This window comes from Stigmatopora argus, chromosome 5 (genome assembly GCF_051989625.1).
Source record: "Stigmatopora argus isolate UIUO_Sarg chromosome 5, RoL_Sarg_1.0, whole genome shotgun sequence".
Lineage (NCBI taxonomy): Eukaryota > Metazoa > Chordata > Actinopteri > Syngnathiformes > Syngnathidae > Stigmatopora > Stigmatopora argus.
This window is the reverse complement of record NC_135391.1, coordinates 8,141,568-8,169,547: the sequence shown is the minus strand read 5'-3', so window position 1 is coordinate 8,169,547 and position 27,980 is coordinate 8,141,568. Positions and strand designations below refer to the sequence as shown.

Here is a 27,980-nt window from a genome sequence, read left to right as displayed (position 1 = left end):
TCAGTTAGTAACTCCTCCTCTGTACGCACGCTGGGGCTGCACTCTTTCACTTGAGCAGCCAACTTGTTATCAGGGCACATTCTCGGGCTACGATGTGGAGGGAAGGGGGGACCGAAGCCAGATAAAAACATACTACTTATTGTCGTTATTGAAACAACAACAACCTACTTGGCGTTTTTTTAAGAAGCGAAACAGCAACACGTAGGCTCAAACTTCGGGAGGCAAGTTCAGCCGCACTTTGTCGCCGTTTTTTTTTTTTGCGCTGTAGCCATTGTTTCCTCACACATGGATCTTTAGTGCGTCGAGGAAACTCTTGCTGGCTTTGGGACTGCTTCAGTTTTTGTGGCCCCCTGGGCTCTACATGAGGACATCCCACAGTGGGGACGCACGCGCTTCCAAGGAGACACACTTTGACAAGTTGCTGCACATACCGTGGATTATTATTGGCATGGACGTCCTGAGATCGCCCAGAAGATGAAAAATGGACATGATCTTGTAGTTAGTTGTGCTCCTCCACTGAGCCGTTTGGACGATCTGATTACAAGTGGTTCGATCTAACCGCTTGCAACGCACGTTTTTTTTAATTTTATTCTGCCACTCTTGTCGATCCACTTCTGTGCAAAAATGCCTCAGCTGAGCGGAGGCGGTGGGGATGATTTGGGGGCTAATGATGAAATGATACCCTTTAAAGATGAGGGGGAGCAGGAGGAAAAGATTTCCGAAAATGTCTCGGCGGAAAGAGACTTGGACGACGTCAAATCCTCGCTAGTAAACGAGTCGGAAAACAACAGCAGCTCGTCAGACTCCGAGGTAAGGAAAAAAAATTAAGTCTTTATTTTTCCCCCTACCTTTTATCCGAATGCGTGTTTTATAATTCGATTTTGTTGAAAAGTTTAACTGGTTTTGAATGTGCGCGTGCCCCCTTGTCAGCAAACAGAGAGGCGTCCCCAAACCAGAGCTGACTTGGAAAGTTACGAGAGAACAAGAGACTATTTTGCTGAAGGTGAGCCCTCCAAAAAAATCATCATAAATATAAAACATCCAGTGTGCACTCCAAATCGTTGTGCATGTTTTGACTTACTTATCTGTCTCTTTGCAGCACTGAGAAGACAACACGATGGAGGTCTCTTTAAGAGCCCCCATTATTCTGGCTACCCCTTTCTCATGATCCCAGATCTCACTAATCCATACTTGTCCAACGGCTCTCTTTCACCCAGTGCGAGAACAGTAAGTTTCCATGAACTGTGCTAATCTCTAACACACTTTCCTGTAGTCTTTCACACTCCTAAAAGTTTCTTGTGCGCTGCCAGACCGCCATATTCCCCCAGAGTGGCCTCCTGGGGAACTACTTCTTTGTCCTCTTGGGGTGATCTAAATACATTCTGTCTTTCCCTCAGAAAATGATAGAATTACTCAAAATCCTGTCTTTGTTTTAATCACTGGCTGTAAAATCCAACGAGGCACTGGAACTTTGGCAGGGAATGGATTGGCAATGCGCAGAAACTTTTAGTCTTTAATATGGTTCTATACACAATTGTCTTTAATAGTTGAGGTGGTTTTGTTGAACGCTGCCACCTATCAGATCCCCATGTTGACACTGTGTGGATCTTATAAAACAATTGCCAAAGTCACACCCAATAGTCACAACTATGTAGTACTTTTCTTTGACACGCACACATTCACACACTTCAAATCTATCACACGGGAGTGCTTGTGACAGTTGTTGTCCACATCCATTTTTCTAAGTTTTGGTGCGACCAATTTAAAGTGTTGATGGAGAGCTTGCGGGAACTTGTTCCGTATGTTTGCTGTGTGCTGCTTCAGGGCTAAAAATACTATGCTTTTGTTGTTATTGTTACTATTATGTTCAGAATAACATTCAGGACATGGTGATATTTTAGGTCATTTAAAGATACCTGCAAAGATAAATAGAATTCTACAGGTTCATGTGATTATATTAATCAGATTTGACTACACATTGTAACAAAATACTTTCTTATGAAAAGAGTAATGCTGGTAAATTGTAGTTTCTGAGATTTGTCCATCCCCCAACTCTTGTCACCCCCGCCCCCCCAAAACAAGTACTTTCGTTAGGGCCCGCAGCCATCGGGCTGAAAAGACCCCCTCCCATCTTCTTTTTTTTCCGTCGTCTTTTCATTCGTGTAGGCCCTCTCCCTTCACCTCCCTGTACCTTCCATTCAATTAGAAAGGCGTTAGTTGACCATTGTTATTCTGAACAGTCTTGATGGCTTCATTGGAGGTCTCCTTTGGGGCTCATTAACTAAATGGCCACTCCGGTATCACTGGGCCATACACAGCAACTTGTAGCCTATATATATTGTTTATTTTGGCCACCAAAGCCAACCTATATATGCACACTATTTATGTGATATGGCTCTTGCAGTTTATATTTGCCCATTCATATAGTCTTGATAGCTAATTGATTGATTCAATTTACCTTTGGTTAGTAAAGCTTCTTACAGAGAGTGAATTATTTTTAAAAAACGTGTGAAAAGCGTAGACCCTTGTCATGTGCTAATAAAAAGAATGAGGTCAATGGGGCAGAGAAAGCTGACTGCATCTATCATCACCGCAGCAGAAAAAAATGTGCAGACAAAAGGTGGCATACTTAAAAGCCATCTTGGGGTCTCCTTATTGCATTGTCCTTTAAGATCAAGTGTGGTATTGATGATGAGATTGTTTTTTCCCCTACCTTGAAACCCAGCGTTTGGTTTGTTAATAATCGGACATAGGCCCTGTCATCACAACAGCCTTCTTTGACATTTGGGTGAGAGTTTATCTTACGGACTTTACAGTTACATTCATCACACACATTTGTAGAAAACACAGAATGTCTTGTGAGATAAGATTTGCCCCAAGGGTACCCTGAAATGTGCTGTCATCCCTCGAGCCTAAAGAAACAAACAATCCACTGGGCATGGTTTATTTTTTAAGCTGCGTTGCTTTGGGATTGACAAGTTTGTTTTATGTGCCATTATTTGTTTATTTGTACCAACATGAGATATGCTCAAATTGTCTGGTTTTTGTTTGCATGCCAAGAGCTGGCAACTAATAGTTTCAAAAGGTCATCAAACGGTTTTGTGTTTACATGTCCGACAATGTGTTTAGGCTTGCTTTTGTTTTTATGTAGCTTGATCTGTTTGTATCATTTTAAAGATTTAGACTAATCACATTTAAACAAATCGGTGCCTCTAGTTTACGAAATATAAACTGTAGATGGTAGATTTTGTGAACTATGGTAGAGAGTAATAAGGTATTGATTTCCCTGGGTGTGGAGCCCTTAAATTTGGCCGTGGTGAGCGTATCATGAGCAATGAGAGACGGGCTACATGGGATCAGCTCAGACTTCCCCTGAGGGCCAAGCATAACTGATTTAAAGCCCATTCTGAGTTGACATTCCGCTGTAATCCAGCGAGGGCTGAGGAGGAGATTTTATGTTTGCAGAGATGTTCCACCAGATGCCTGCCTGTTCAGGGGCGGAGGTTTGTCCCACAGAGTCTAAATCCAACTTGTTGTTTGTCAATCCACTGACATGATCGTCACCTCATTGTCCCAGTAGTGACAGAGCGGTGCCAGATTTAATGGCTGAATCTGCTCCACAGTCACGTCTGACAGCCTCATCAGCACTTTGCAACAATTCCGCAAGTATCATCATCATTGCCACTAAAGAGCGAAATACCTCTTGTGTGTGAGAAGTTGCAAGTAAGCAAGAGCGAGGTTAGCCTCTCCAATATATCTACATCAAACATACAAACCCATGAGCATGATTGTTGAATAGAATTTTGTGGGAGATTGAGACATGAATGGAGAGCTTGTGTAAGTCTGAACTTGTCAGAGGCTACAATTGCATGCCTCTCCGACTTCTCGCCGCCCCCCCAGCCCCCATTTCTGTTGCGTTTACTGCTTAAAACAGACAAAGAAAAGTCAACACAGACATTGTCCTGATGAATAAAAGGGCCTCTCCCTACAAAAGCAAATGCTATTTGTGTCGAGGCGTCTTTTCATCAGGTTGCACACTCTATTCACCTTGGTACGTGCATGTGTACGCGTGCACTCATGCGTGGAGCACGTTGGTGTGTGTAAAGTCTGCCAGGGTTAGGGGAGGTGCTGACGCCGTGTTCAGGTGAAGCCCTGTGGATACTTTGCAACAGAGGCAACAGTGTCCAGCGCTCATATTATAACAACCCCCAGTGTTGTATTCCTCCGCTGCAAGTAATCTGAATGTTAGAGTGCAAATATTTTTTCAGCCAAGCACTGTGTCAACAGAGACACCATTTTGACTGACTTTTTAGTTTTTCAAATATTTTCCCATTAAAGTTAAAAATCTGCATCAGTTTAATGGCACTGATTAATTAGAGAGCAATTGGCGCTACCCACAAAAATGTAATTGCTGGTTTAAATATTTGCTAATACAGTGGTACCTCGAGATATGAGCTTAATTCGTTCCGGGACTGAGCTCGTATGTCGATATTCTCCTAACTCGAACGAACGTTTCCCATTGAAATGAACTAAAAACAAATTAATTTGTTCCAACCCTCTGAAAAAACACCAAAAACAGCATATTGGATTGGAAAAAAATGTTTCATTTCTTCTAATTCGCCGTCTATTAACTAAGTAACACATAACTAGTGGTTTAATATTACTAAAATGTGTTTGATAGTACTAAAATTATATGGATTTTGAAGGGGGAAGAGAGAGAGAGACGGACAGAGCGAGCGGGGCGAAAAAAATGCAACACTCCACCCAGTGCTCGTAGATATCTGTTATACACGAAAAAGATGCGGTAAAAAAGACAGTGCGCTAAAATCATGAACAGCCTCTCATGTCTTGGCCACCTGGCTGTCTTGTATCTCGAAATTTGTCTCGTATCTAGAGAATTATTTGCTCGAAATTTTACTCGTATCTCGAAATGCTCGTATGTCGGGGTGCTCGTATGTCGAGGTACCACTGTATTCTATTCAATCCATTCAGTTTCGATGCTTCTTGTCCTCATCAGGTCAAAGGGCATATATTGACAAATAACAACATAAATAATTTGGGCTCATTTCTTCCTCAATTACTCGACATGCATGTTTATGTAATGTCATGCATACATTAGAAATACAAGTGCGCAAATCAGTTATAGGATATATTTATAATGTATTTATTATTCTTTGATTCTTACCTTCTAGACTGGTTCTCAAAAATAGCTACAAAGTTCTAACGAAACACCAAAGCCCAGTGTTTAGCTCCAATACTGTACACAATTTCGCACAACGCAGCGCAATTTATAAATTATGGTATTTAAGACCTGCCAAAATTCAATGCCTTTAAAAAATATGCAGATATTATCCAGCTTACTAGATGCAAGACTTTGATCCATGTGAACCTTGAATTTAAATTGAGAAAAAAACAAAATAAAGCCAAATATTAGCAATTGGCATCCCGTCAAATGTACTCTACTACTGTCAGATCAACAATTCCCATGTCAAGTGACACTTAAATAATGCGTTACATCCGTGCCTTTATGCATAACCTGTCTTTCTGGGTTTTATGGGAGCGCACATTGATTTACTGGTTCCCTTCTTTTACTCAATGTTTGGTTGAAACTGTTGGAAATTGTGTCAGTCCTGGTCTGGATCTCCCTTTTGTGTGTCTCTGTGAAAAGCAAGACATAGCATCAATGACTGCTTCAACCGTAGTTAGTTCACTACCTACCCAGCCGCCCGCCTGGCATTACAAATTCTGTTTAAAGTGCACTCTGGCTCCTCCATCAGGAGCATCTCAGCACCCTTTGAGAAAAGGATCACCAGCATTTCCCCTCTCAAGCCGCACACTCCCCATGTTCAGTGACATCAATGAATCCCTTTGATGTAAAAGCATGAATGTGTGTGCAAATGTGTTTTTATCGATTGATGTGTTTTTCATCTTCACGTTTGGCTAATGCAACTACACAGTCTGGGGTTTTAGCTACACAGTTTTGCCATGTGAACATTATGGGCAACTTTGGTGTTGAACGAAAGTGAACTTGAGACACCTGAGATTGCACTGCCATCTCTTTTATGTTTTCCATTCATAGCTTTTAAAGTATAATGTAGACTGTATGCTAAATTTTGATCAGAAAACCTCCAAACTATTATTATAAAAGTTATTTCATCATACTCAAATTAACATCGAAAGTATCATTTTAGTTAAAGGAGAGCACCTAAAATGCAAATTTATTTACACATTTTTACTTTGCCCGAAGATCTTTACATTAGCTCAGAATAATCCATTCACGGACACATTCACGTACCATTTGTGTTGCCAACCCACTGGGGGCAAATTAAGGTTCAGTGCCATGCCCAAGGGCACTTTGACAGTGGGCAGTCATAGCCGGAAATCCAACTGCTCTCCCTTTGGATGAATGCCAACTTGTGTTACACATTGCGTCATGGTTGCCCAAGATGAAATCTTTGTGAATGGACCAATATTATTAGGCGTATTGTGTCACTCAGACATTAATAATGCAAAAAAAACTGTCGATATATTATTACAGTTCAACTGTAAAAGATGATGTTTAGTGAAATCTCAAAAGTCTAATATAGTGTAGTAAGGAAATCATAGTTATTGGACCTCATCAAAATTTTCCCATGAAATTTAGTACACAGCTGAATTCAAGCTTGTCGCATACTGAGTGGACCAACGTAAGAAAAGTTACAGTCAACAGCACTTCAGAGCATTTGAGCCATACACATCCAACAACACACTGCAACAGAAACTCTCCTGTATCATGTATAGGAATGAAATAGGTCCAACAGTTTCGTTGTTTTAGGAAGCATTGATCATTATGCCTTTTTTTTCTTTAAAGGCGAAAGTATGTTTTCACTATGCAAAAAGATAATGCAATTGCTAAAAATAGAACTGTTTTATTAAGACTCAGTTTGGTTTTCAGAAGGCTTGGGGTGGCAAACCTCTTAGGCTCTAGTTTAGTTCATATAAAAATGCTTTCCCTCCATAATTGTTGTTTAAACTCCTCAATTCATGCTAATAAAATGTGAATGTACAGCAGGAACAAAATGCTCTAAACAGGGTTTCATCGGTCTGGTATTCTGAGCAGCTGTTTTCAGTTTAAGCTCTACAGGCAGCAGCAGAAGAGGGAGAGAGAGCAGGCAAGACAAGGGAGATTGTTGACGATATGTTGGTGGAGGGATCAGAAACTGGGGCTGATATGGGTCCTGCTATTCCTTGCCTGTTATCCTGTAGTGGGCCCACTTCCAGACCTTGAGGCACTCACTTATCGAGGGATTCTTGTCTCCCACAGAGCGCCATGGCTTGCCATTGCCTTTCACAGTCTAATCAGTAAACAGCAGGAAGCTATCAAATCACATACATGTCCCATCAGTACTGCTAAGATTTCTATCTGGCTTACTTGCATCTCATACACTCCTGCCATGGAGGGATGGCTAAAGGCCATGTCATACAGTATGTGTTTCATATCCGTGAGGTTGTAGTGGTCATACTAAATTAAGAAGTGGATGGATATCAGTCGAGGAGGAGTAGTTGACAGCAAGCAAAGCTTTAATTTACTTTAGCTGATTTCCAGAGTTTGCTCCAGCAATGGTCATGCAACTTTATAGCATCCATTGGTGATAATGTCAGGTACAATAATTACAGTAGTTATATATTTCAAGACTCAAGGAACCACCCATTAAAATGTTGAATTGTTTACGTATGAGAGATTTAAAACACTGTACCATGTTTCCATGGACTCTACTTTGAAGCCGTGAAACCATGCATACCTGTAGTAATTTACAGACACCAAGAGATTCAATAATTTATTATTGATTACTAAATATCAATAATTATTTGTGCTGCCACTCATGCGGATTCCATATGGGGTATTTAGAGGCATTAGTAAGTAGTTACCAATGTACTCTATACTGAATAAGATGACAGATTTGCTAAAACTGTAATAGCAGTCGTGAACTGTTTTACAATTGTGGGAAAACTTTGTCCTCCAGTGGATATTGCCGCTAGTGATAATACCAATAATGGTTTCATTCTTTTCATACAAGTGTCCCATGAAATTGGACTTTTGCATTGGTAATAATGCAACCTCTGGATGCCCCCTACTCGCCTCAGTTACTCTCATAAACCAATTGTACTTGTTAAGGAGTCACAATGTTCTGGCAAGCATCAAATTAGATTAAAGCCAAGCAAAAGCACAAGTCATCTGAAATGTGTAGCAGTCTTATCTCAAGACCAATTTGTGGGTCCTGTTGGAATAAACTGCAGTAAGGTCTGATGAACTGCTAGCATCACATCTGCCTCACTCACAGGATCACTCTTTCCTGACGTTATCTGCTTAATTCAAAATGTTGAGGTAATGTTCTTGATTAGTTCGAAGTAATGACTGTGGTTGAGAAATCTTGTTTTCCTTCGACATAACACTCTAGTGATATTCCCTTTTTGCCTGACTCAGATGATCAGGATGATTAGGTTTCTTTGTTTGGAACCTTAATCATGAGACTTGTTCAGGTTGAACTGTCTGTTCAAGCATGAAGTGAATCTTAGTGACGGAATGCTGGGATGGCACATTGTAGATACCAAATCTTTGAAAATGTTGCTGGCTTCCGCCTAAAATTCGGAGTATCGACATCAGGGGAAAAAAGATCTCGTCAGCCTTACATGACATGGAATGGGCCACGGAACCCTTTTGTCTGATTTTGTACATAGGATGAAGGGGCTGGCTATTGGAGATCCCTGAAACAGGCTTTAGGGGCAGGTCTGATTCTCGTGTGAAATGGGCAGGCTCTATAGCTTTCGGCTGACTTAACTGGGGCTGTATGGGTGTGTTGGCAGGGGGAGCGCCGGCCATGAATAGATTCTTTGACTACCTCAGACTTGCCCTGAAAGGCAGGACAAAAACCCTAGGGCAACGGCTTAGAGCCTCACAGCTGAGCTCCAGAATGCTTGGCCCAGTCTTCCTCCCTCCTTGGCCGATTTAAATACTACAGTGGCTTTCAAGCATACTGGAGACGGAGGCTTGCATTCACATGGCTGCACATACGCCACCAACTATTCTCTCTGTTTTTGTTTACAGTATTCTTATGCCAGAACTCTAAGAACCAGTCCAAAGATTCCCTCCGAGGTGAAGGGAAAAATGCATCAGTGAATTTATTAAAAAGTGAAGATTAAATTCATGATGCTTTTATTAGGAGTTAGGAATTTATTTTGATACTCCCTAATTGTAGGCATGTGTGTATCACTCACAGTCACTATGCTGCTTTGAGTCATTAAATATGGAGAATTTTACTCATCTCTACAAAAGATTGATAGGAATACAAGAAAACAAGGATGAATACAGTTGTCCACTTCTAACAGCTTCATTGTTCAGCTCTATACAAATAATAATAATAATAATAATAATAAACACGTAAAATGCAACACATCTTTTCCTGCAGAGTTAATGGGGTTATTGGAGTTCTGAGCAGACACACTCTCTCCAAAAGTGTCTAGTTTCAGATGTCACTCAGAGCTTTGTTTGCCCCCCAGGGTGAAGGGTTAGAGGCCAAGGTTCAGGGCCAGTTGGCTGAGTGGCCACAAAAGCCCAGGCTAGCCTCGGTACATCCGATCCCTTCTTACACACCAGCCTTCTCCCACAATGAAGGGATCAGCTTGCAACATTTGCCTTTTCTTATTATAATTCAGAATTCATTTTGCTTATATTACAATGTAATAAAGGTAGTGTTTCACAATAGGGTCAAAAATCTGGTTTTCATTTTGGTCTTGCTACTTAAAGGTGTAAACCCGTGCAAAGTGTGCTGCACTTCCTTGTCATGTCAAGAATTCTCGAAAGTTTTCTCCATCAAAGTACTGTAATGCTCCAATATTAATTTTGAAAACAAGTGAGTCTTGAGATTTTAGGCAACAGGACTTGGGAAAACATTCACAACAGGTAATGAAAAAAGCGCTCAGATTTCCTTTGTTTAAAACACCTCTGGAAGTTTGGGAGCACATAACCTCACCCTCATGAGCCCCCACCCACGATCTCAACTTTTCTCTGCCCCGCCACCACCCAAACATGTCCTCCAGCCAGGTTTATTATGCCGTTTCACGCAGACCAAAATTGCAGCTGCATGGAGAACAATCTGGAGCACATTAGCACAGGCACTGTGATTTATAAATTGTTTCTCAGGCCATAAATCCCTGCTGTAATTGTGCACAAGTACCCCTCTCCGCCTCCAGTCACTCCCCCTTCACTCTCGCTCGCTAACTTTTTCTCAGTGTCTTGCTCAGAACAACGTACAGTTCTTGGGTTTACTCTAATTGTTTGCAGCAGTACGCAGTTTGTACTAAAAAGTTGTTCATTTGTAGCACTTATTTGTGAATTCAGAATTCATCTCTTCAAGAAAGATCAACTTTCTTTCCTGTGTTCTGTTCTTGAACATTTTGTGTGAGAATTACTGTACACTTAGTAAAACCATAACATTTGTATGTATAGTATTTATAGTAATTGGACTGTCATGTTAATAATGCTTTGCATTCCTAAATTCTGTGCAATTGTAAGGGGACTCTCCTAAACAAAGTCTGCGGAAATCTGATCTTTACAGCATTATCACCTTGAGGTTCTAATTAGATCATACTAAAAGTGAAAGATAGCAACAGCTGTACTCAGACTTGAGTGCTAAAACACTAAAACATTGAACAGATTTAAATTAATCTGGAACATCTGCTATTATTTATATGAAGAGAATGACTCTCAACAGATACCTTATTAATAGATAGCTATAAGATTTAGGGTTTATACAGTCCGATTAAAAAAACAACTAATTAACATTTCAAGTGGAAAATTCTTGCATTACAAAATACCCAGCTAAACATATAGAGTTACACTATATATCACAGTCATAATTCCATCCTGAATAGCATATGGACAGTATCGTGGAAATCAAGCGGGGACTTTTACCAAAATGTTTTGAGATTTTAAAATCCTTGGCTGCTTTCCAGCTCTCACTGCATTCTGCTGACAATACGCATAGCTAACCCTGGGGAATGTCACGGTAGTAAGTTGGGTTCTGCGTATTGTGGAAGGATGAATCTGGTCTGGGAAACATTTCTTCTTCAGATAGTGCCCTAACATTGCATGTCAAGCAACATCAGGCCCATATGTTTTCTTTGCTATTTGTTTTAATAAATTGCAACTAAATTATTAACTTGCTTACAGCACTTTTGACAACTTTCTACTACATATTTTTCTATCATACGTGTTAAAGTAATACAAAACACACAATCCCCACAAGGTAAGTGTCAGAGCATACTTGTGGCATGCCAATGTGTGTGTCTGTTTGAGTGGGACAGAGATGGCGTACAGGTGGTGGGCAGTCAGACAGGAGAGTCAGAGTGGGTTTAACAGTGTGGTGTTAGGGATGTCAGGTAGTAAAATGTGAGATGAGGCAGGGCCCAGAAGTTTGTGGGCCCAGAGATTTGTGCTCGTGTTCGCAGAGCAAACACAGGAGGTATCTGCAGGCAGCTGTGGAGAGGGGGGAGGGAGCAGGCTCCTGCTCGGGACAGGGGGTGGGGTGGCTTGGGGAAGCTGGGTGGTGTTAGGTGGTGGTGCGGAGTGGAGGGGAAGGGGGCATGGGGGTGGACCAGCAGAGTGAACACAATCAGCCCTCTGTTTTCATAAGACTTGTGGTATGTGCGAGCAGAAACAAATGTGTTTAATTTAGTCACTTAAAAAAAAAGAGAAGTCTTTTGCTTTCCCTAGACACACTTTTGCCCACCTTAGTCCTTCAAACTTTCTCAGAACTGAGACTGTGGTTCAGCAACTCTAGCAACTAAGGAAGTTTATTTAAAAGAGAGGCCGAAAAAAATCCCTGACGGTACCCCATCTGAGAAATGCAAGATGCTGGTGGGGTCTTGTGGAGTGGTCATTGTTGTGAGGGGACTTATCAATCCATCCAAGGCAATGGCAGGAAATTCTGTGCATTTAATCAGTCTGGGTTGGAGTATAAATGAAAAGGTTATCGCTTTTGTGTGCAACTTGGTGGAGCATACTCAAAGCATATTGTAACGCCAGCTTTGCTATAAACCTCCAGCAGAGTGCTGCTAACCACCTTGTGTTCTGGAGTTAATTATATAGACGTTTACGGCTGTGAATTTCAATGAAATAAGCCTACTCCCTGAACAATAAAAAGTTGTGTTCCTGTGCAACTGGACAAACAATGCTACAGGATACAAAATGTGACAGCAGCCCTCAAACAGGAGGTGGATCCCGCCATGACATGGGAGTATGTTGACACTGAGCAGAGGTGCCAGTGACAATTGAAAACAGATCTCAGAGGTATAAGAAACCACATAACTAACTGTTTGTAATTGACTTAAACAGCTTTACACCCTCCTCTCTGTCTTTATGAGATGGCCTCGCTCCTACCAGATGCATAATTATGTTCTGCAGCGTTTAATTGAACAGTGAGCTCCACATGAACCCCTAGCACACAATACCTCACTTATTCGTCACTTTAAACATAGGTGAAGAACTTAACTGCAATTATATGTGGTTAAATTACGTGAAAGTCAGCTAGTTAGAGTAGCTATGTGGTATAAACGCACATGTGAGCGTTGAGTTAAAGCTCTAAAGCTGTGGATACAGGAAGCAATAACTCAGGATCGTGTCATGCAATAGGAAGAAAAAAAAAGTCCTGCTAAAGTTGCTTGACTTGCAAAAACTCAAACTCACTGGGTTAGAATGTTAAAGGAGCTCTTTTGGGGGTGGGTTTATCTTGGCCTTGTATTTTGTTCATGCTGGTTTATTACTGAAACTGCAGTAAATCCACTCTCAGGACTTTTCAAATAAACCCAGCTTGCGGGCCAGTTTGACGACGTACAGAATACGCATTAGTCACTCTCACATTTTTTGGAGTCTTGTAAGGGGCAAAATGTGGACTATTACACTGCTCTTTCCTGTTACAAAAAACAGCAAGAATTTCCAAATATTTTGGATTAAAAAAAGGTGTGACTCATGTGACAATGGTGGAGGCGGCTCAATCATAACCGTTTCAGAAATGTTGGAGGAAAATATTAAAACCCTGTTGCTATGACCTCACTTGCTTTGCCTCCACTCCTCACTTGCCTCTCTCCCTCTTTGCACTAATAGTTCTTTTGTGTACAAGAGCATGTTAAGAGGCCAATGAGCCTGGCCTTAATAGGGCATGTTACCATAGGAACCATAGCACTCTGGATGTCTGACCTTTGACCCATTTTTCTACTGGCTGTGAATAAGAGTGCGGGATGACCAAGCAGGTCACAATAGAACCCCGGTAAACTGAGGGAGTGTCCCTGACATAGTCACTTAACTTCATTCCTCAGTAGGCTAATGGGCACTCCAAATGTGGTTGCCATTAACGGGATGCTATCTCCAACATAGAATCATTCGCTTTTGCGACAAGACTCTTCTTACAAAACTTTATGCTGTCATGAGAAATATAAGTGGTGAAACTAGTTCATATGTATATATGGTATGAGAGTGTAGCATAGAGGGTAGCAAAAATGCACCGAATAGAATACTCAACAAATGAAATAGACTTAAGATGCAATCACCATCTAAATATGTTTGTTTCTCCCCTTTTCTACACTCTTTGTAGATAGCCTTAATAAATGGCTTCCTCCTTCACTAATCTACTTACTTCTTCGTGATGGGATAAGAAGGTCTGGTGGCCATTCCAAAATTTTGCTTTGGCCCAATAGGGCTTTGCGGGTCTGACCAGCTGAGCCGCTTGTCGTTTCCCCATCAATTACACACTAATTAGCACAATGACTACCGAGGTTTGCTTAAGAATTGTCAATGTAATTGCCTCTAATGTTGGCAAACAATGGGTTTAATGCAAACCTGGAGACAAGGCAGGGACTACTTATCACAGATTCTTTGTCCTGAAAGCTTTAATTGTGTTTCATGCATAGATCAGGTTGAAGTGTCAATAGCCCCGCATAAGCAGGTGATATCAGCGGAGAGCAAACCAGGGAGGGACTGTTGTGTCGGGACCTGACAGGCTTATTGTCTGGAGCTGCTGTTCATATGGGCAGGGGATGGTAATTAACACCTCAGTCAAAAGAGCAAGCTGTGTGGCCCATTTGTTTGCTGTTGGGGGCTAAAGGAAAACAATGGGGAGGGGTTCGCCACACAGTAGGTGATTGACATTATCTGCTGCAGTAATCCGTGGAGGCATTCCTGCTACTATGCTATTCACTACAAGTTAGGTGAAGCCATTTCACAAGCGTTGAGGCCTCGTCTGAGCGCACATTTACTCTTTTATTTGCACTTTGGCTTTGTCTAATTGAATTTGAGCTACACAAAGCAAAAACGATCCTACCCCGACTATATTCCTGTATAGGATTTTAAAAATTGAAATATTAGGATGAAGCCACGAGTCTTGCTGTGCTTATGAAGTTTGAAGTTAGTTACTTGTATAGTTCCACATTCTCTCTGTTGGCAGAGTTTGCGACTTAGTTTTGACAGCAAATGTCCAGACATCTGTCTCTCCCACACTGTGACGTTGGCCTCCAGTACAGAACCACACACTTCAGAGATGACAAAGACTCTTGGCTGTGTTTTCCACCACTCTTTGAGAGCAGTGTAACAATTAGAACCCCACTCTGGCAGGCTGCATGCCCCAGAGCATATGTCATATTCACTCTTCAAAAAGGTTTCAGTTCCAATTTGGAATAAATCTGTGGCATCATTGCCACCTTTGTGGCCACTGAGCTCTGTATAAGTAGCACATTGAGTGTTGTTTATTCTGAGTGTTGGATTCAAGCGAGGTTGGAAGACAATTAAAGAAGTGTAAAACTGGATCAGCTAAAAAGCACTAGTCCTCATCTATTTAACAGTGGTTCAAACTATCCTGCAAGACCTGTCTGTAAACAAGGACCCCAGCCATAAGTCTGTTCCAGTTGCTCGTTCATTAATTATCCAAGCTGCTTATTCTCACAAGGGTCCCAGCCAACAACGGGCAGTAGGCAGGTTACACCCTGAATTGGTGGCCAGCCAAACACAGGGCACATGCAGACTAACAAGCACACACACATACTCATACTTACAGGGAATTTTGAGTGTTTAATCCGCCTAGCATGCAAAGTTTTGGGATGTGGGAGGAAACTGGAGTACCTATAAAAAAAAACACGCTGGCACAGGGAGAACATGCATACTCCAGACAGGAAGGCCAGAACAGAACCCACCAGGGATTGAACCATTGATCTCAGAACTGTGAGGCGGACGTGCTAACCACACTTTTCACCGTGGCTCCTTCTGTTCGAGTTGTATCAAAGTATGATAAAGCCAGCTAGGTTGGGATTTAATTTATATATACACTATATTTATATTTCTTAATTCGTAATAATTTATTTGCTACAGGTTTTTGGAAAGAATACAGCTCACAACTCCTGGCCATTTTTGTCTTGACATAACTCACACCCTTATGTATGCCCCTCATGCCCCCTCTCATTTGTTTGTGAGTGGCTGTAGTTTGGATGGTAGGCCTGGCAGCTAATGTGACAGTGAGCGCCTAGGAAATGTGTGAACAGTTGCTCCAGTGGGCAGTAGTGATTAAAAGAACGGTAGGTGCTCCGAAAATGAGGGCCTCAGGGCACGTTCCTCATTCTTGGCAGAAACTGTCAAAAATGGTTGGATAGGGTAGTCAAGTCACGGTGGGCAGGACCGAGCTGAACCAAAAGCCCACAATAGCACTTGTTTCGCTTGTGGAAGGCCTCATGATTGACATAGATTAGATGTAGAAAACTGCATTGTTTTGAATTTTATCCCCACAGTGCAGCATTCATTAGGCACCATGCACACAGCGGCAGAAAGTTTCTATAGTGAGCTAGTAGTCCATAAAAGCAACTGCCTCCTGACAGTTGTATGGACTTGCGCCCATTAGTTGGAAGACACAATTCAGCCTTGTGCGAAAATAGTGAAAATAAAGAGGGCTGATGTCAAGAAATTCCCTTCTTTTTTTCGTAGAGAAAAAGGGTCCCCTTCCCCCTGGTCCGGTACTCAGTTGGACCGCAGCTGTCAGGAAACAATACCATTCGCCTGCTCGACGAACTCATTCCTGAAAATGTTTTTTTCCCCCTCTTGTCCCTTTCCCCCCTCTGCTATAATGTATTTTCCATTTTTAACCCACATCCATCCAAGCTTCCTTCCTTCTTACAAACCAGAGTGATGAATGGTGTTTTAAAACGTGAAAGCATGACTTTTTCCAGCAAGCTTGTTTGTCATTACTTATCCTGAACCATTTTTTTGGTAAATGGGACAAAGGTTTTAAGATGTTATTTTTCTACAAGGATTATTACCAATCTAAATGTATAATCCATCCTTCAGAAGTGTTTGTATCAGTGGAGATCACACTGTTACATAGACCAATTTGAAAAAAATAAATGAACTTTGGATCACAAAAACCCATAAGCATGAGTAGCTGTTGTAGGGGACATTTTGAGTGATTCATAAACCAGATGGTTGAGACATTGCTTTACTAAATGTGGCTTCATGTTAACTCGATTGCTGGAGGACAAAAAATATTCAGCTTTTGACATTTTACTATAAATCAGGATGAAAAAAAAATTGAGTACACACTTCTGTTTTCTGTGGCTACTTGTGCGCTGCTGAAGGGGCATAATCACACAAAAATGTGATAACTGTGAAAAATGTATGAAAAATAGTGAAACAGAAGGTGGGACTAAAGGCCAAATCAATTGAGACAGAGTTTGCGTCAGCTCTGCAGCCCAACCTTTCGTTGCACTCTTGTTGGGGCTTCCTTCCAGCTGTCTCTTCCCACCCGCACTAGGATGGGCATCCACAGCTGGCCACTTGTTTTTCCTTAACTAATTTCATAGCCATCCACAAGTCTGGTGTTAACACGGTTCACTTTTACTTTAGCCAAATGTGTGGCTAACATAGTCTACAATGTTTTGATGCAACAAATCTTATATCTATATATATGCTTGTTTTCCAATATCCTTTGTGTTGTTGATTGAAGATGTCACTATTTCTTTTCCATGCAGTACCTGCAGATGAAATGGCCTCTTTTGGACGTCCCCAGCCCCACAGGACTCAAGGACTCCCGTTCTCCAACACCAGGCCATTTAGTGAGTGCACACAAACACCAAGACATCACCAGTAAAGTAAACACTTTAATTGAAATATTGAATTGGACTGAGGATGTCATTTTGAGTCAGTGTAGTCTGATTTACAGAGAATACAATTTTCACTGGTGGGCCATTTGTGTTGATATGTGTTCCCGAGAGAAAGGAAGATCTCATTTAAAGTGCAAGATAAACCGAATGGAGTTCATTAAAACGCAAACGCACACAAAACAGCCTGCCTATACATTCATTCTCCATAATAATGACAAGTTTCCTCTCATCTAGAACTCCTAATATCCTTCATTAGATCCTCAATCCCATCATACAAGTTTAGAGGTGGAATCTGTTTACAGTTAGGAAAATAAATTATTTAATCAAACAATCACCATAATATGGTTAATCCCAATAATAAAGTTAAAGTCTGGATTTAGATTTTCTGGTTCACATCGCTCCAAATGCAGTTCTAAACAGCTGCAATACCCAGGGGCAGATAGCTGACTTCTTTGTCAGTCGTTATTTCAATAACTCAGTTTCTTCCACGCAATTCTCAAGATTGACTCGGTGCCTGTCTCTAACTTTCCCACACAGGTGCAAACATGTAGACCACGTTCTGTCTCAATGCATTTAGATTATGTGCGTGTGGTGTCATCAGACCCTCTTGGTTTATGTGTGAGCTGTGACCGAAAACATTACCGTTTTTTAGTGGCTTAACTTTGTGTGAAGTTCTTGGAATTCATCAACATCCTCACCTGTTTGAATGTATTGATAGACAGATAATGCCAAGCAGAGCATGGAACAAGAGTTACTCTTGACTAAAAGAGCCGTTGTGACTCAGCTGTTTGTCCTTAGTTACCCTTTCTAGACATGGTTTGTTGAGTATGTGGTCGATTTGCTGCATCCCATAATCGCAATGATGCACATGACAAAGTCTTCAAGAGAATTCAATTCATTTGGATTACATGGTGTTGACCTACGGGACTCTGACGCAAACTACTTTCAATGAAAATCAAAGACAATTATTTCAAAAGTTCTGATGATTTTTAAAGTTTTTTCCCTTGATTTTTAAATTACTGCAAAAAAGTATACCATATTTTACGATACTTGATCATTTATTATTGTTAAGTCATATTAGCCTTTTTAAGAAATTTGTTTGTTTTGAAAATTGAGAACTAGTCCTTAATTTGTTTTAGGAAGCCATCACAAATGCAGATGGGAATAGAATTAGTCACGCTGAAAATAAACTAAAATCAACACAGGACTTAGTAAATAAACTTTATGCCATTGAATTCAATTTAGTTTTCATAAGCCGTTTATTTGATCTGAACTGTTTTTATTGACATGACTCGCCCAAAATATTTTAATCAGAAGTCATGAAATCATAATCATCAACAATTGATCCAATTCATAATTATTACAGAAGAAAAAGGAATTGAAAATTCACTAAATTTGCTGACGTTTTCACAGAGAAATGAAAGAGGAGGAATTTACTATGCTTGAGCTGTGAACGGAGAACGATTTGATGTATGGTGCTAATCATGGTAATTTTGGTTACCCTGTGTACAGTGGATTGAAAGTACCCTTAGACCTCACTTTGGGCCCGGAGCCCACATTTATTTCCCTCTGCTGTCTGGCTGCTGAAAGGGAGCAAGGCTGATTATGTGCTCATTATGGGCATGTGATGGGTGTGGGAGGGTATTGGAAGGCAGACTCCCCAGGACTAAGGGTTCCCTATTGCCTCCAACCTTGGACTAATGAGAGCAATGGGACCACATGCGCACCCACGGGGTTCCAAGGATTAGTGCCTAGGGTGAACAGGGAGCTGAGAAAGACTCAAGGAGAGGGCGAGGATACACCAGTAGGGGCTGCTTGAGGAGACCTTTACTTATTTTTTAATATGGCATGTATTATAATTTTATTCTTATGATACACAAGAAAAGACCTAATCGGGAACTCCTGTTAGTATTGTATATTAAGTATTGTAGCCATTGCATCACAGTGTACAAGCCATATCTTTAAGTAGATCGACAAACAATATCACCAGTTAATCATCCGTGTAAAGTATAATATTAAGTGGGCTTTTATTACTGGGATAATTCAGTTGTTGTAGAACAAGGGAGAATACTGTAAAATGGAAATCATAGAATTTGGCATAAGAATGTCAGGCAAAAACCACTCCTGTCACTATGCAGATTTGGTCCATAGGGCCTCTATGCTAATCAAAGGCTCCTTTGGCCTGAGATCCTCAATTATTCAATAGAAAGGATTGTTTAGCATTCAGCAAGTATTGCATTTGGTATTAATGATGGTAGTGAGAAGACTGGGATAAACGGGCCAACTGTTTCTAATATGAAAGTAGCGGACATTGGCAAACAACACGCAAACCCCAAAAGCCCTCAGATGTGTTTGTGTTCAACTGGCTACTTTTTTATTCATCAAATGTGCTAAAGGGCCCGGTGATGCCCTTGTCATCCATCCTATCAGTGGTGGCTAAGAGGGACCTGGGAGTGGAGGTACCACTGTATGAATTATAAGTTGCATCACTTTCTAACACAGTGATTCACAGACATTAACACTGATCTGATAAAGGCTATGCATGGCAGTCACTGAGTTCATTCCAGGACAGACAGTAAATTGTACACAGCCCTGTCTTTTATTGTAGAACCCTGTGCTGTTACACTTGATTTGAGCAAGCTGTGACTCCTTAATCGGTCAAAAGTAACCAGGGTCTGAACCCTAGAAGATTATCAGATCACAGCTCAAATATGGGTAAATCTTCCCTTGACATGAATCTTAAGAATTGATCTCTTTGTTAGAATGTGGTCTGACTGCAAATTGCAAATTAGGTCCTTTCAACATGTCATGAGTCACCAAATTTTCATGTAATTGAAGTGAAATGGTCAAAAGGACAGTGTTGTATAAATCTACCTCTGTGTGTCCTCGCTACTTCAACATTCTAGTTTTTAATTTTTAATGGTTCCATTTTATAAGGATCAATTTCCATACCGTAACCAAAGATGCAACCCTAGCAAGTTTTTATCCGTCTTGTGGTTAGCTATTGCTGGCTGGATTTTCAAGATTGCTAGCTTTCTCGACTTTCATCCTGATGATACAGACAGATGACTCTCAACTATACTGTGGTTAACCTGCCCTGTTTTTTATTCTTTTCCCTCTGCCATGTGATGGTTAATCCTGCTCTACATTCTCCCACTAAGGGCTAGCAACCTACGTCTTCATCTTGGGATCATTGTTCCCAACTGATTACCATGTCAACTCCACAGTTCTGAGTTCGTAGGTTCAAATCTGGGATCTCTTACATTTCTGTATGGAGATGGCCTTTGTCCCTGTGGGTTTTCTCTCGGTACTTGAGCTTTCTAGTTAGGATAACCAATTCAGCAAATAATTGAATGGTATCGTAATGTTGCTGGACATGCTCAATGCTCCCGTTGCTTAATGACAGTGATACTATAAATAGCAGGAAATAAGCAGAATTTGTAATATGAATTGACAGAGTCCACACTGAATTGGCCGCAGAAAAGCTTATGCCTGACGGGACCCATTTACCAGTAAAGTCTAATTTTATTTTGGGTGTTCAGATGAAAAAAGGATTTATAATTTTTAATAAATGTATATTTTTGAGAAATACCTTTTTCAAAGCTTGGTGAGAGGGTGTCTATGGAAAATCTCCCCTTTTGCACTTGATGGGATGCATCATGAAATCAAAGGTTTTGGAAGAAAAAAATGAATACCCACCTAGGATCTACCTCATTCTGCTTTACACGGGAAGAAACCAGTTTTTGTATTCCACTAAGAATGGATTCCGAAGATCTAGGTCTTTGCCCCTCCAACACTTTGATGATTTAATTTGTCTCTGAATTTTATGAGTATTGGAAATGTTTATAGTTATTTAATGCCACTGTGCTCTTTATTACTATAACTCTGGAATATTACTGCGATTGATTATTTCGGCAAAATCAGATGGAAAGCACTAGGTGTCTTTAAAGAATGGCAGTTTTTGGAGTGGTTGATGTTAAAGCCATAGAACACGGTCAGTCTCCAGCTCACGTCCGCTTCCTGTTGCCGTTGACAAACAAGGCTTGGATTTCTCAACATGCCAGGCATTCTTTTCACCCTGTCTTTCCTGCAGTTTTGAAAGGCCTCTGCGCCTCCCACCCAGAAACGCCAAGCATGAAGACACACAAAGCTGCAGGGTTATTCAGTTTGTTCTAAGCTCTCTTCCCCATCGGCTGTTTGCCTAGTAATTCAATTCAGATGTGCAGGATCCAAAAACATGTTTGCTTGAATGAAATCCACCCCTCCACCCACATTGACTAAGGACTGTGCTTTTCTTAGCGCCATTCCAAGTTGGACAGCCAAGCGAGGTACTGCCACATTGGCCTTTTTAGTTAGTTTCAGAACCTCTTCGGTTGAGTCTGATACAGTATATTTTCTCTGCAGGGTCTTTTTCTGATAAAACTTCCTGTTACTACATCCTATCACTGCAGCACCAGTGTTTGCTGTTTTTTTTCTTTAAAAAAAGACGGTTTTAGAGATGTGCCATTACAGATTTCCTTGTAGAAAGTCATTCTGTGTAAAAAGCCTGGTTTTTAGCTCCCCGTGTTAATCGCACCTGGTTCCAAGTTGCTTGTTATATGTGCGACCACGTAGATGTTGTTTATATTTAAAACACGGCTCATGTTACATGTGGTTTCCTTAGTACACTTTGCATGTGGGTCATGAATACTAGTATATGAATCATTGGTTTGAATGATATTACCAATACAAATAAAAGTCAATTGAGCCATTGACACATTGCCAATTGTTTCAACCACAATTTTAGTTGTTAATTATATAATTCTTGAATAATTACAAATATTTAGTTACAATTATATATTTTGTATAAAATCTTATTTCAATCTTTGAGTGCCGCAACATAATACTTTTTACCTTAAACTGCAGAAAACAGGTCATAAGAGTTTTGCAATTTTGTCAGGCTGACTCCAAAGGCAGTTTGGAGTTGAAAGTTGTGTCTCCAAACTCTAAGATATGTTTAGAGCACACTATTGGCATATTCCAGGCAATAAATTATTAAAAGGCATCATCTCAAATTCTCACTGAACTGCTTCCCAAAATGTGTTGGCACCCAGGTCTAGAGGTCTCAAACAGCTTTCACAATATAGGGAAAATTCCATCATATTATACACAAATAGAACAACAAAGCACAACTCAAATATACATGACAGATAGGACCTGGGATTCCAGACAAAGGTTTGAAACCTTATTAAAGCTCCCTTTTCGTTGTAGTCTGTATAGATTGCCCTTAAATGCTCTGGCTCTCATAAATCCCTAGGCAAAGTGATCTTAATATAGTCATGTTTAACACCAGTAAATATTTTCTTCTCTCCATCTGGCATCACCGGAATCAAAGTATGCTTTAGACATTGCAGAAACCAATTTGTTTAAGATTTAAAAGGAGGAAAAGGCTGAGCCCAACTTTAAAAAAAATGTCAGGAAAAAAAAAATGTCAGGAAAAAAAAAATAGCATACCGAAGATTTGGAACAATTCTGAGCAGAGTGAAGCAAGAGTGCGTAGAAATGACTCAATGCAAACCTTGTTCCCTAACAGGCCAAGTTAGAGAGACGAGAGGTTGGGAAGGGGGTGGGGAAGGATATTGAAGAAAGGTTAGTCTGGATGAACAAGACTCTTTTTTTCGCCCCCCTCCCATGTGACAAGTTGAGCCAACAAGTGCTCTATTCAGCAGGCAGCCAGAGGGAAATGACTGCTAGGCTTAGCATTGCTTAATGAAAGTGGATGCTAGTTGTTGTTATTAGCTTTATCCTCATTGGGGTGGTAACGCTGGTCCGATCTAGTCAAGGATCCCTGTTTTTTATAGTGATGCAATGTTTGTGTTGGAAAGAAAACAACATTGTGCCAGGGCTGCAAAAAAGGCTTGTTTTTCATGGGACGTTGTGTTCTCTACAAGAAACTTGGAATTATTTTGTGAGACTGGGGTCAAACATAGCTCAGTGTGGCTGTGTAATCCTCCAATTCCTGTCTATTTCCCACATATCCTTCAATTTACTGCTGTCAGAATGAGTAAAAGATGATGTCTCCTGTTGTTTACTGGCATTAAGCTTACCTTAGCCTGATTCTTTGCGGGCAACTAGTGTGACATTTGGGCATAGCGGTGCTGTTGTTTTTCTTGTTGGACTGAACAAACAGTTTTTTCCTCTGCTAAATGGCCGTAATGGTCTTGGCATGTGTCTGCAAGGCTTTTTAAGTGTTCTTTGGTTCGGATCCAGATTGCATCAGAGAACGGTCAGACATGCTGAGCATGAAAGCCTTTCACAAATGAAGACCTATGTTCCATTATAGAACAATACCCAACTGATGTAAAATGTTGCGACTATGTTTGCTATGATTTATTATTGTTGTCCAAGCAATTACTCACCTCCTAAGTTGATTCTTTTTTCTCTTGCATCAACAGTCAAATAAGGTTCCTGTGGTCCAGCATGCCCACCATGTTCATCCACTGACACCCCTTATTACCTATAGCAATGAACACTTCTCCCCTGGCACGCCACCGTCACACCTTTCTCCGGAAATACTTGACCCAAAGACAGGTAAGGTAACATGGATGAAAATGATTAAATGTATGCCTTTTTTCCTTAAATTTCTCCGTTTACGCTTAATAGTGCAATAAGGATGTAATGTATATTTAAAGGCTTTGACTGTGTCTTTTGTAGGTATTCCGCGTACCCCTCATCCATCTGAACTGTCACCGTATTACCCCTTGTCTCCTGGTGCAGTTGGTTCTATTGCCCACCCATTAGGCTGGCTCATGCCACAGTAAGTTTCTTACCACAAAGACACACACACACGCAAAAGCATAATATTGGATGGAATATGCTGTGTAAAGGCAAAAAAACTTTTCATTTGAAAACAAGACAAATACGTTATCAGTTAAAGGGGAATTGGAACCTTCGTGATTTATTCTGGGAGTCATGGAAACATTTGCTACAGTGCTTTTCAACAAGTAGGGGCGATGAGTTGATGAGTAGGGGATTAGTTCTGCTGGGTTTGCTGTCAACTGTGTGTGATACACCTCACGTTCTCTTTCTATCTCCCAGGCAGGGCCAGCACATGTATTCCATCCCTCCTGGGGGATTCCGTCACCCCTATCCAACACTAGCTATGAATGCATCCATGTCCAGGTAAGTGGATCAAGTTCAGGAACCTCTTCTCTAAGAGACACATCTCATCAAGTAGTACCTTTGTTTTTAAATGTTACATGTTACTATGCGGTATACAAAATAGTTTTTTTGTTAAAAAAATGAACTTGGGTCATGTATTAATTTTGGTTATGAACCAACGTGAACATCAACGGTACCTTTGTTTTTCCTCTACGTTATTCCTCAGTATCGCCCTAAAGAAACTGTAAGTTCTATATAATGTTAGAAGGATGTCTAATTGTATTGCTGTTGGAAAGGAAAAAAAACCCAAAAAAAACAGCACCAGTCTGCTAGTACAGGCTAAAGCTATGACAGAGGGTACACCTGCCCTCTACTGTTCAAGGCCTAACTTACACTCAAATATAAGTTCTCAATTGATTAATCAGACATGATACTAAATATTTTCTTAAATGGGGCCCTAGGATTGATGCATTTAGATGTGTACATTATACTGACCCAATTTTATTGTAGTCTGTCCATGAATTACAGAGTAGAAAAAAAAATGATAGTGTACACAACCCCTATAAGAACATAATGAGGAGCGACATGGCACCGTGTAAAAAAAAAAAAGGAAATAACATAACTTCAGACTGGTGTATGTAAATCTTACTATGCTGTTGGGTCTGGCGCAATTTGCCTGCTGTACTCTTTTAAAAGCAGTGCTGATAAATAATGCATCTAATGTGTAATATCTACTAGGATCTAATTTGCGCTAGTGCCTTTCTCAAAATCCAAAGATGCGTAATATAGGTCCTTATAGACAAAGACTTAAACCTCAAGTAAACTGATAACGTGACCACTGGTGGATGAAACCATGCGGGTAAAGTCAGGAGCCTTTCCCTCCATTGAAAAAGCTTTCTAGTGTCACCACGGACGGAGAAAGTCGAACATGGCAACAGGAAAAAAAATTGTTACTCTCTTATTTAAACAAAACAAAAACCTTTATCTATTGGGTTTGATACCTACACTATAGCGATCTTAAGCAAATCACTTCAAAACCACTGAAACAATCTTCAGACTGTTTTAGTCAGAAGCTGACTCTGCACACATTCTGAAGTAAAGTTGCAGACTCTGCATTTGACTAGGAAAAGTAACAAAGTTATATTATATAGTGTCTTCAATTATACATAAAACCTCACTGAAAGACGTAAAAATAAGCAGTTGTGTTTTCTAAAAAGATCTTCTGATCGCTGGATTATAGTGCCTAATTTCTCCCACAAAGCTTTACTGTATAACACAGTGGGAAAAATTGAAAGACACATTTAAAAGGCTCCATGATCTGAAACATGGCAAGGAAAGTGGTTTCAGGTGTCATGGCCAAGCTGTCACCATGGTAACAAAACACATTTTCTACCCATTGCGCTTTAGAAAAAGTCTATTTGAACAAAAAAAGGAAAAAAGCAAGCATGTGACTCATGCTATTCATGTATTAATTTAGTCTCAACTCATGCTTAGCATTTTTCCCTCAAAGTTGAGAAGGAGCGATTATCTGTCCTGTTCAATGACCCATAATAGTTGAGTTCATGCCCCCCCTTCTTTTTGTCCCTAGCTTGGTGTCCAGTCGTTTCTCCCCTCACATGGTGACTCCTCCACCGCACAGCCTCCATCAAACCGGCATTCCCCACCCTGCCATTGTGTCGCCAACAATCAAGCAAGAGCCCAACAGTGACAACACTACCCCATCGATGCATGCGTAGGATTATCTTCCTTTCTGATTACATTTCCTACCAATCTTTTGCTCAAACATTCGCTTTATTTACATCATCTTTCCAATGGTCGTATGGGCAGGAAATCTCCCATGCCTCCCAAGAAAGAAGAGGACAAGAAGCCTCATATCAAAAAGCCCCTGAATGCTTTCATGTTGTATATGAAGGAGATGAGAGCCAAAGTAGTGGCGGAGTGCACTCTGAAGGAAAGTGCTGCCATAAACCAGATCCTTGGAAGACGGGTAAGTGGCCCAGACAGAACGTAGTGTATTTTATCTTTTGTCCGGTAGGATGTTGACACAAAACCATTGATATACTTTGTGTTTTTTTCCCATAGTGGCATTCCCTGTCAAGAGAGGAACAAGCCAAATACTATGAGCTAGCTAGAAAAGAGAGGCAACTCCACTCTCAGCTCTACCCTGGATGGTCAGCACGAGATAATTATGTGAGTAGGATATTATCATGAACCATCGCATGTTTGCAGTCAAAGCTCATCTGTGCACACCGTTTCTACCATGCAGGGAAAACGAAAAAAGAGGAAGAGGGACAACAAACCTGACTCAAAACCAGAAGGTAATGAGTTACTTATATATACACCTGTTCTAAAGGAAATACTACATTGATGTTATATTTTCACTTTCCTTCACTAACACTCCTCTCTGCACTTTGACAAGCAGCTTATGAGGTTCAGTGCCAATAGTGGCAGGTATGTCTGCTGTTGTGCAAAAAAAAAAATCATAAAATAAGGCCAAAATCTTGCATTTGAGTTGTCGGTGGATCATGTCTTTTAGCCATTCATGTTGTACTAGTTGAATCTTGCACATTTTTCATTGTTGAGCATTTCAGTGCTACCATCTCCACTGTTTTAATAATGACTCGTTGACTTCTGTCACTGGCGCCACTGAGGGACGTGTACCAGTTTTTAAGCCAGCACCAGATCCATTATTCAAGCACTTCCACCTCTCTTTTGTGTTTGTCAGACTTCTCGATAAGAAGCAAGAAACAGTGCGTTCAGTACCTGCCCTCAGAGAAGATGTGTGACAGCCCAGCGTCATCCCACGGAAGCATGCTGGATTCACCAGCCACCCCTTCAGCAGCACTGGCCTCACCAGCTGCTCCCGCGGCTACTCACTCTGAGCAGGCCCAGCCGCTGTCGCTCACCACCAAACCAGAGGGGCGCATGCACCACCACTTCTCTGTCCTCGGGAAAGGTTCAGGAGGCACATCTTCCTCGTCTTCCTCGTCGTCATCTGTCTCCGGGCCGACAATTTCTGTCCCTCTGTCTTCTATTGGTACTTCAGGTGGACATTCGACTACACCAATCCTGACCCGGCCGATCCCCTTCACATCTCTGCACCCTTCCATGCTCTCACCCCCCTCACCTTTTCATCAGGCAGCTCTTCACTCTCACCATGCCCTGTTCCAATCACAGCCTTTGTCCTTAGTTACCAAACCAACCGAATGAATGGGCAAAAACATTGTTTTCTATCATTTATAAAGCTGTATATTGCTTTTCTTTAAGCTAGGTAGTAGAGCAACCTTTTTTTCCAAGTCAAGAAAAGGAAATCAATATTATTAGTCAATATTTGACTGTCTCCTTTTCTACATCTCTCAATGAAACAAAATGTATTTTTTGTAAAGTTTACTGCAGAACCAGTTTTGTTTTGATGCATTTATCCATTGAACCTCTTGTATAATAAAACAATGTAAATACAGTTTCTTTATAAAAACAAAAACCGAACAAAAACACATGCTTTGTAGCCAAAATCTGATTAATGTTAGTATTGTTTTTTTGTCCTCGAGCTGGCCAATAATTTTGCAGCCGTTTTCAATTCACGAGTGTGTGACCCGCCTTTGACATGTTAAATAAACATTTGAAATTGTTTCTTACAGCTAATGTTTCCTATGATTTGATTAGGATTT

General features: G+C 40.8%; 1 protein-coding gene across 3 annotated transcripts; it reads left to right on the top strand.

Annotated features, from left to right (window-relative positions):
* Positions 1–27,949, top strand: tcf7l1b (transcription factor 7 like 1b). Of its 3 annotated transcripts, XM_077601128.1 has the most exons (13): positions 1–810; positions 931–1,003; positions 1,100–1,227; positions 17,041–17,124; positions 23,607–23,742; positions 23,866–23,968; positions 24,250–24,333; positions 25,901–26,044; positions 26,140–26,299; positions 26,395–26,502; positions 26,579–26,630; positions 26,735–26,763; positions 27,038–27,160. In XM_077601128.1, exons 1-12 carry the CDS (start codon positions 625–627, stop codon positions 26,755–26,757), a joined length of 1,281 nt encoding a protein of 426 aa, XP_077457254.1. In that variant the 5' UTR covers positions 1–624; the 3' UTR covers positions 26,758–26,763; positions 27,038–27,160. The 3 variants fall into 3 exon arrangements, with proteins under 3 accessions (XP_077457254.1, XP_077457255.1, XP_077457253.1); XM_077601129.1 differs by lacking the exon at positions 26,735–26,763 and having other exon boundaries at positions 26,579–26,604; positions 26,961–27,949; XM_077601127.1 differs by lacking the exon at positions 26,735–26,763 and having other exon boundaries at positions 5–810; positions 27,038–27,949.
* The last annotated feature ends 31 nt before the right edge of the window (positions 27,950–27,980 follow it).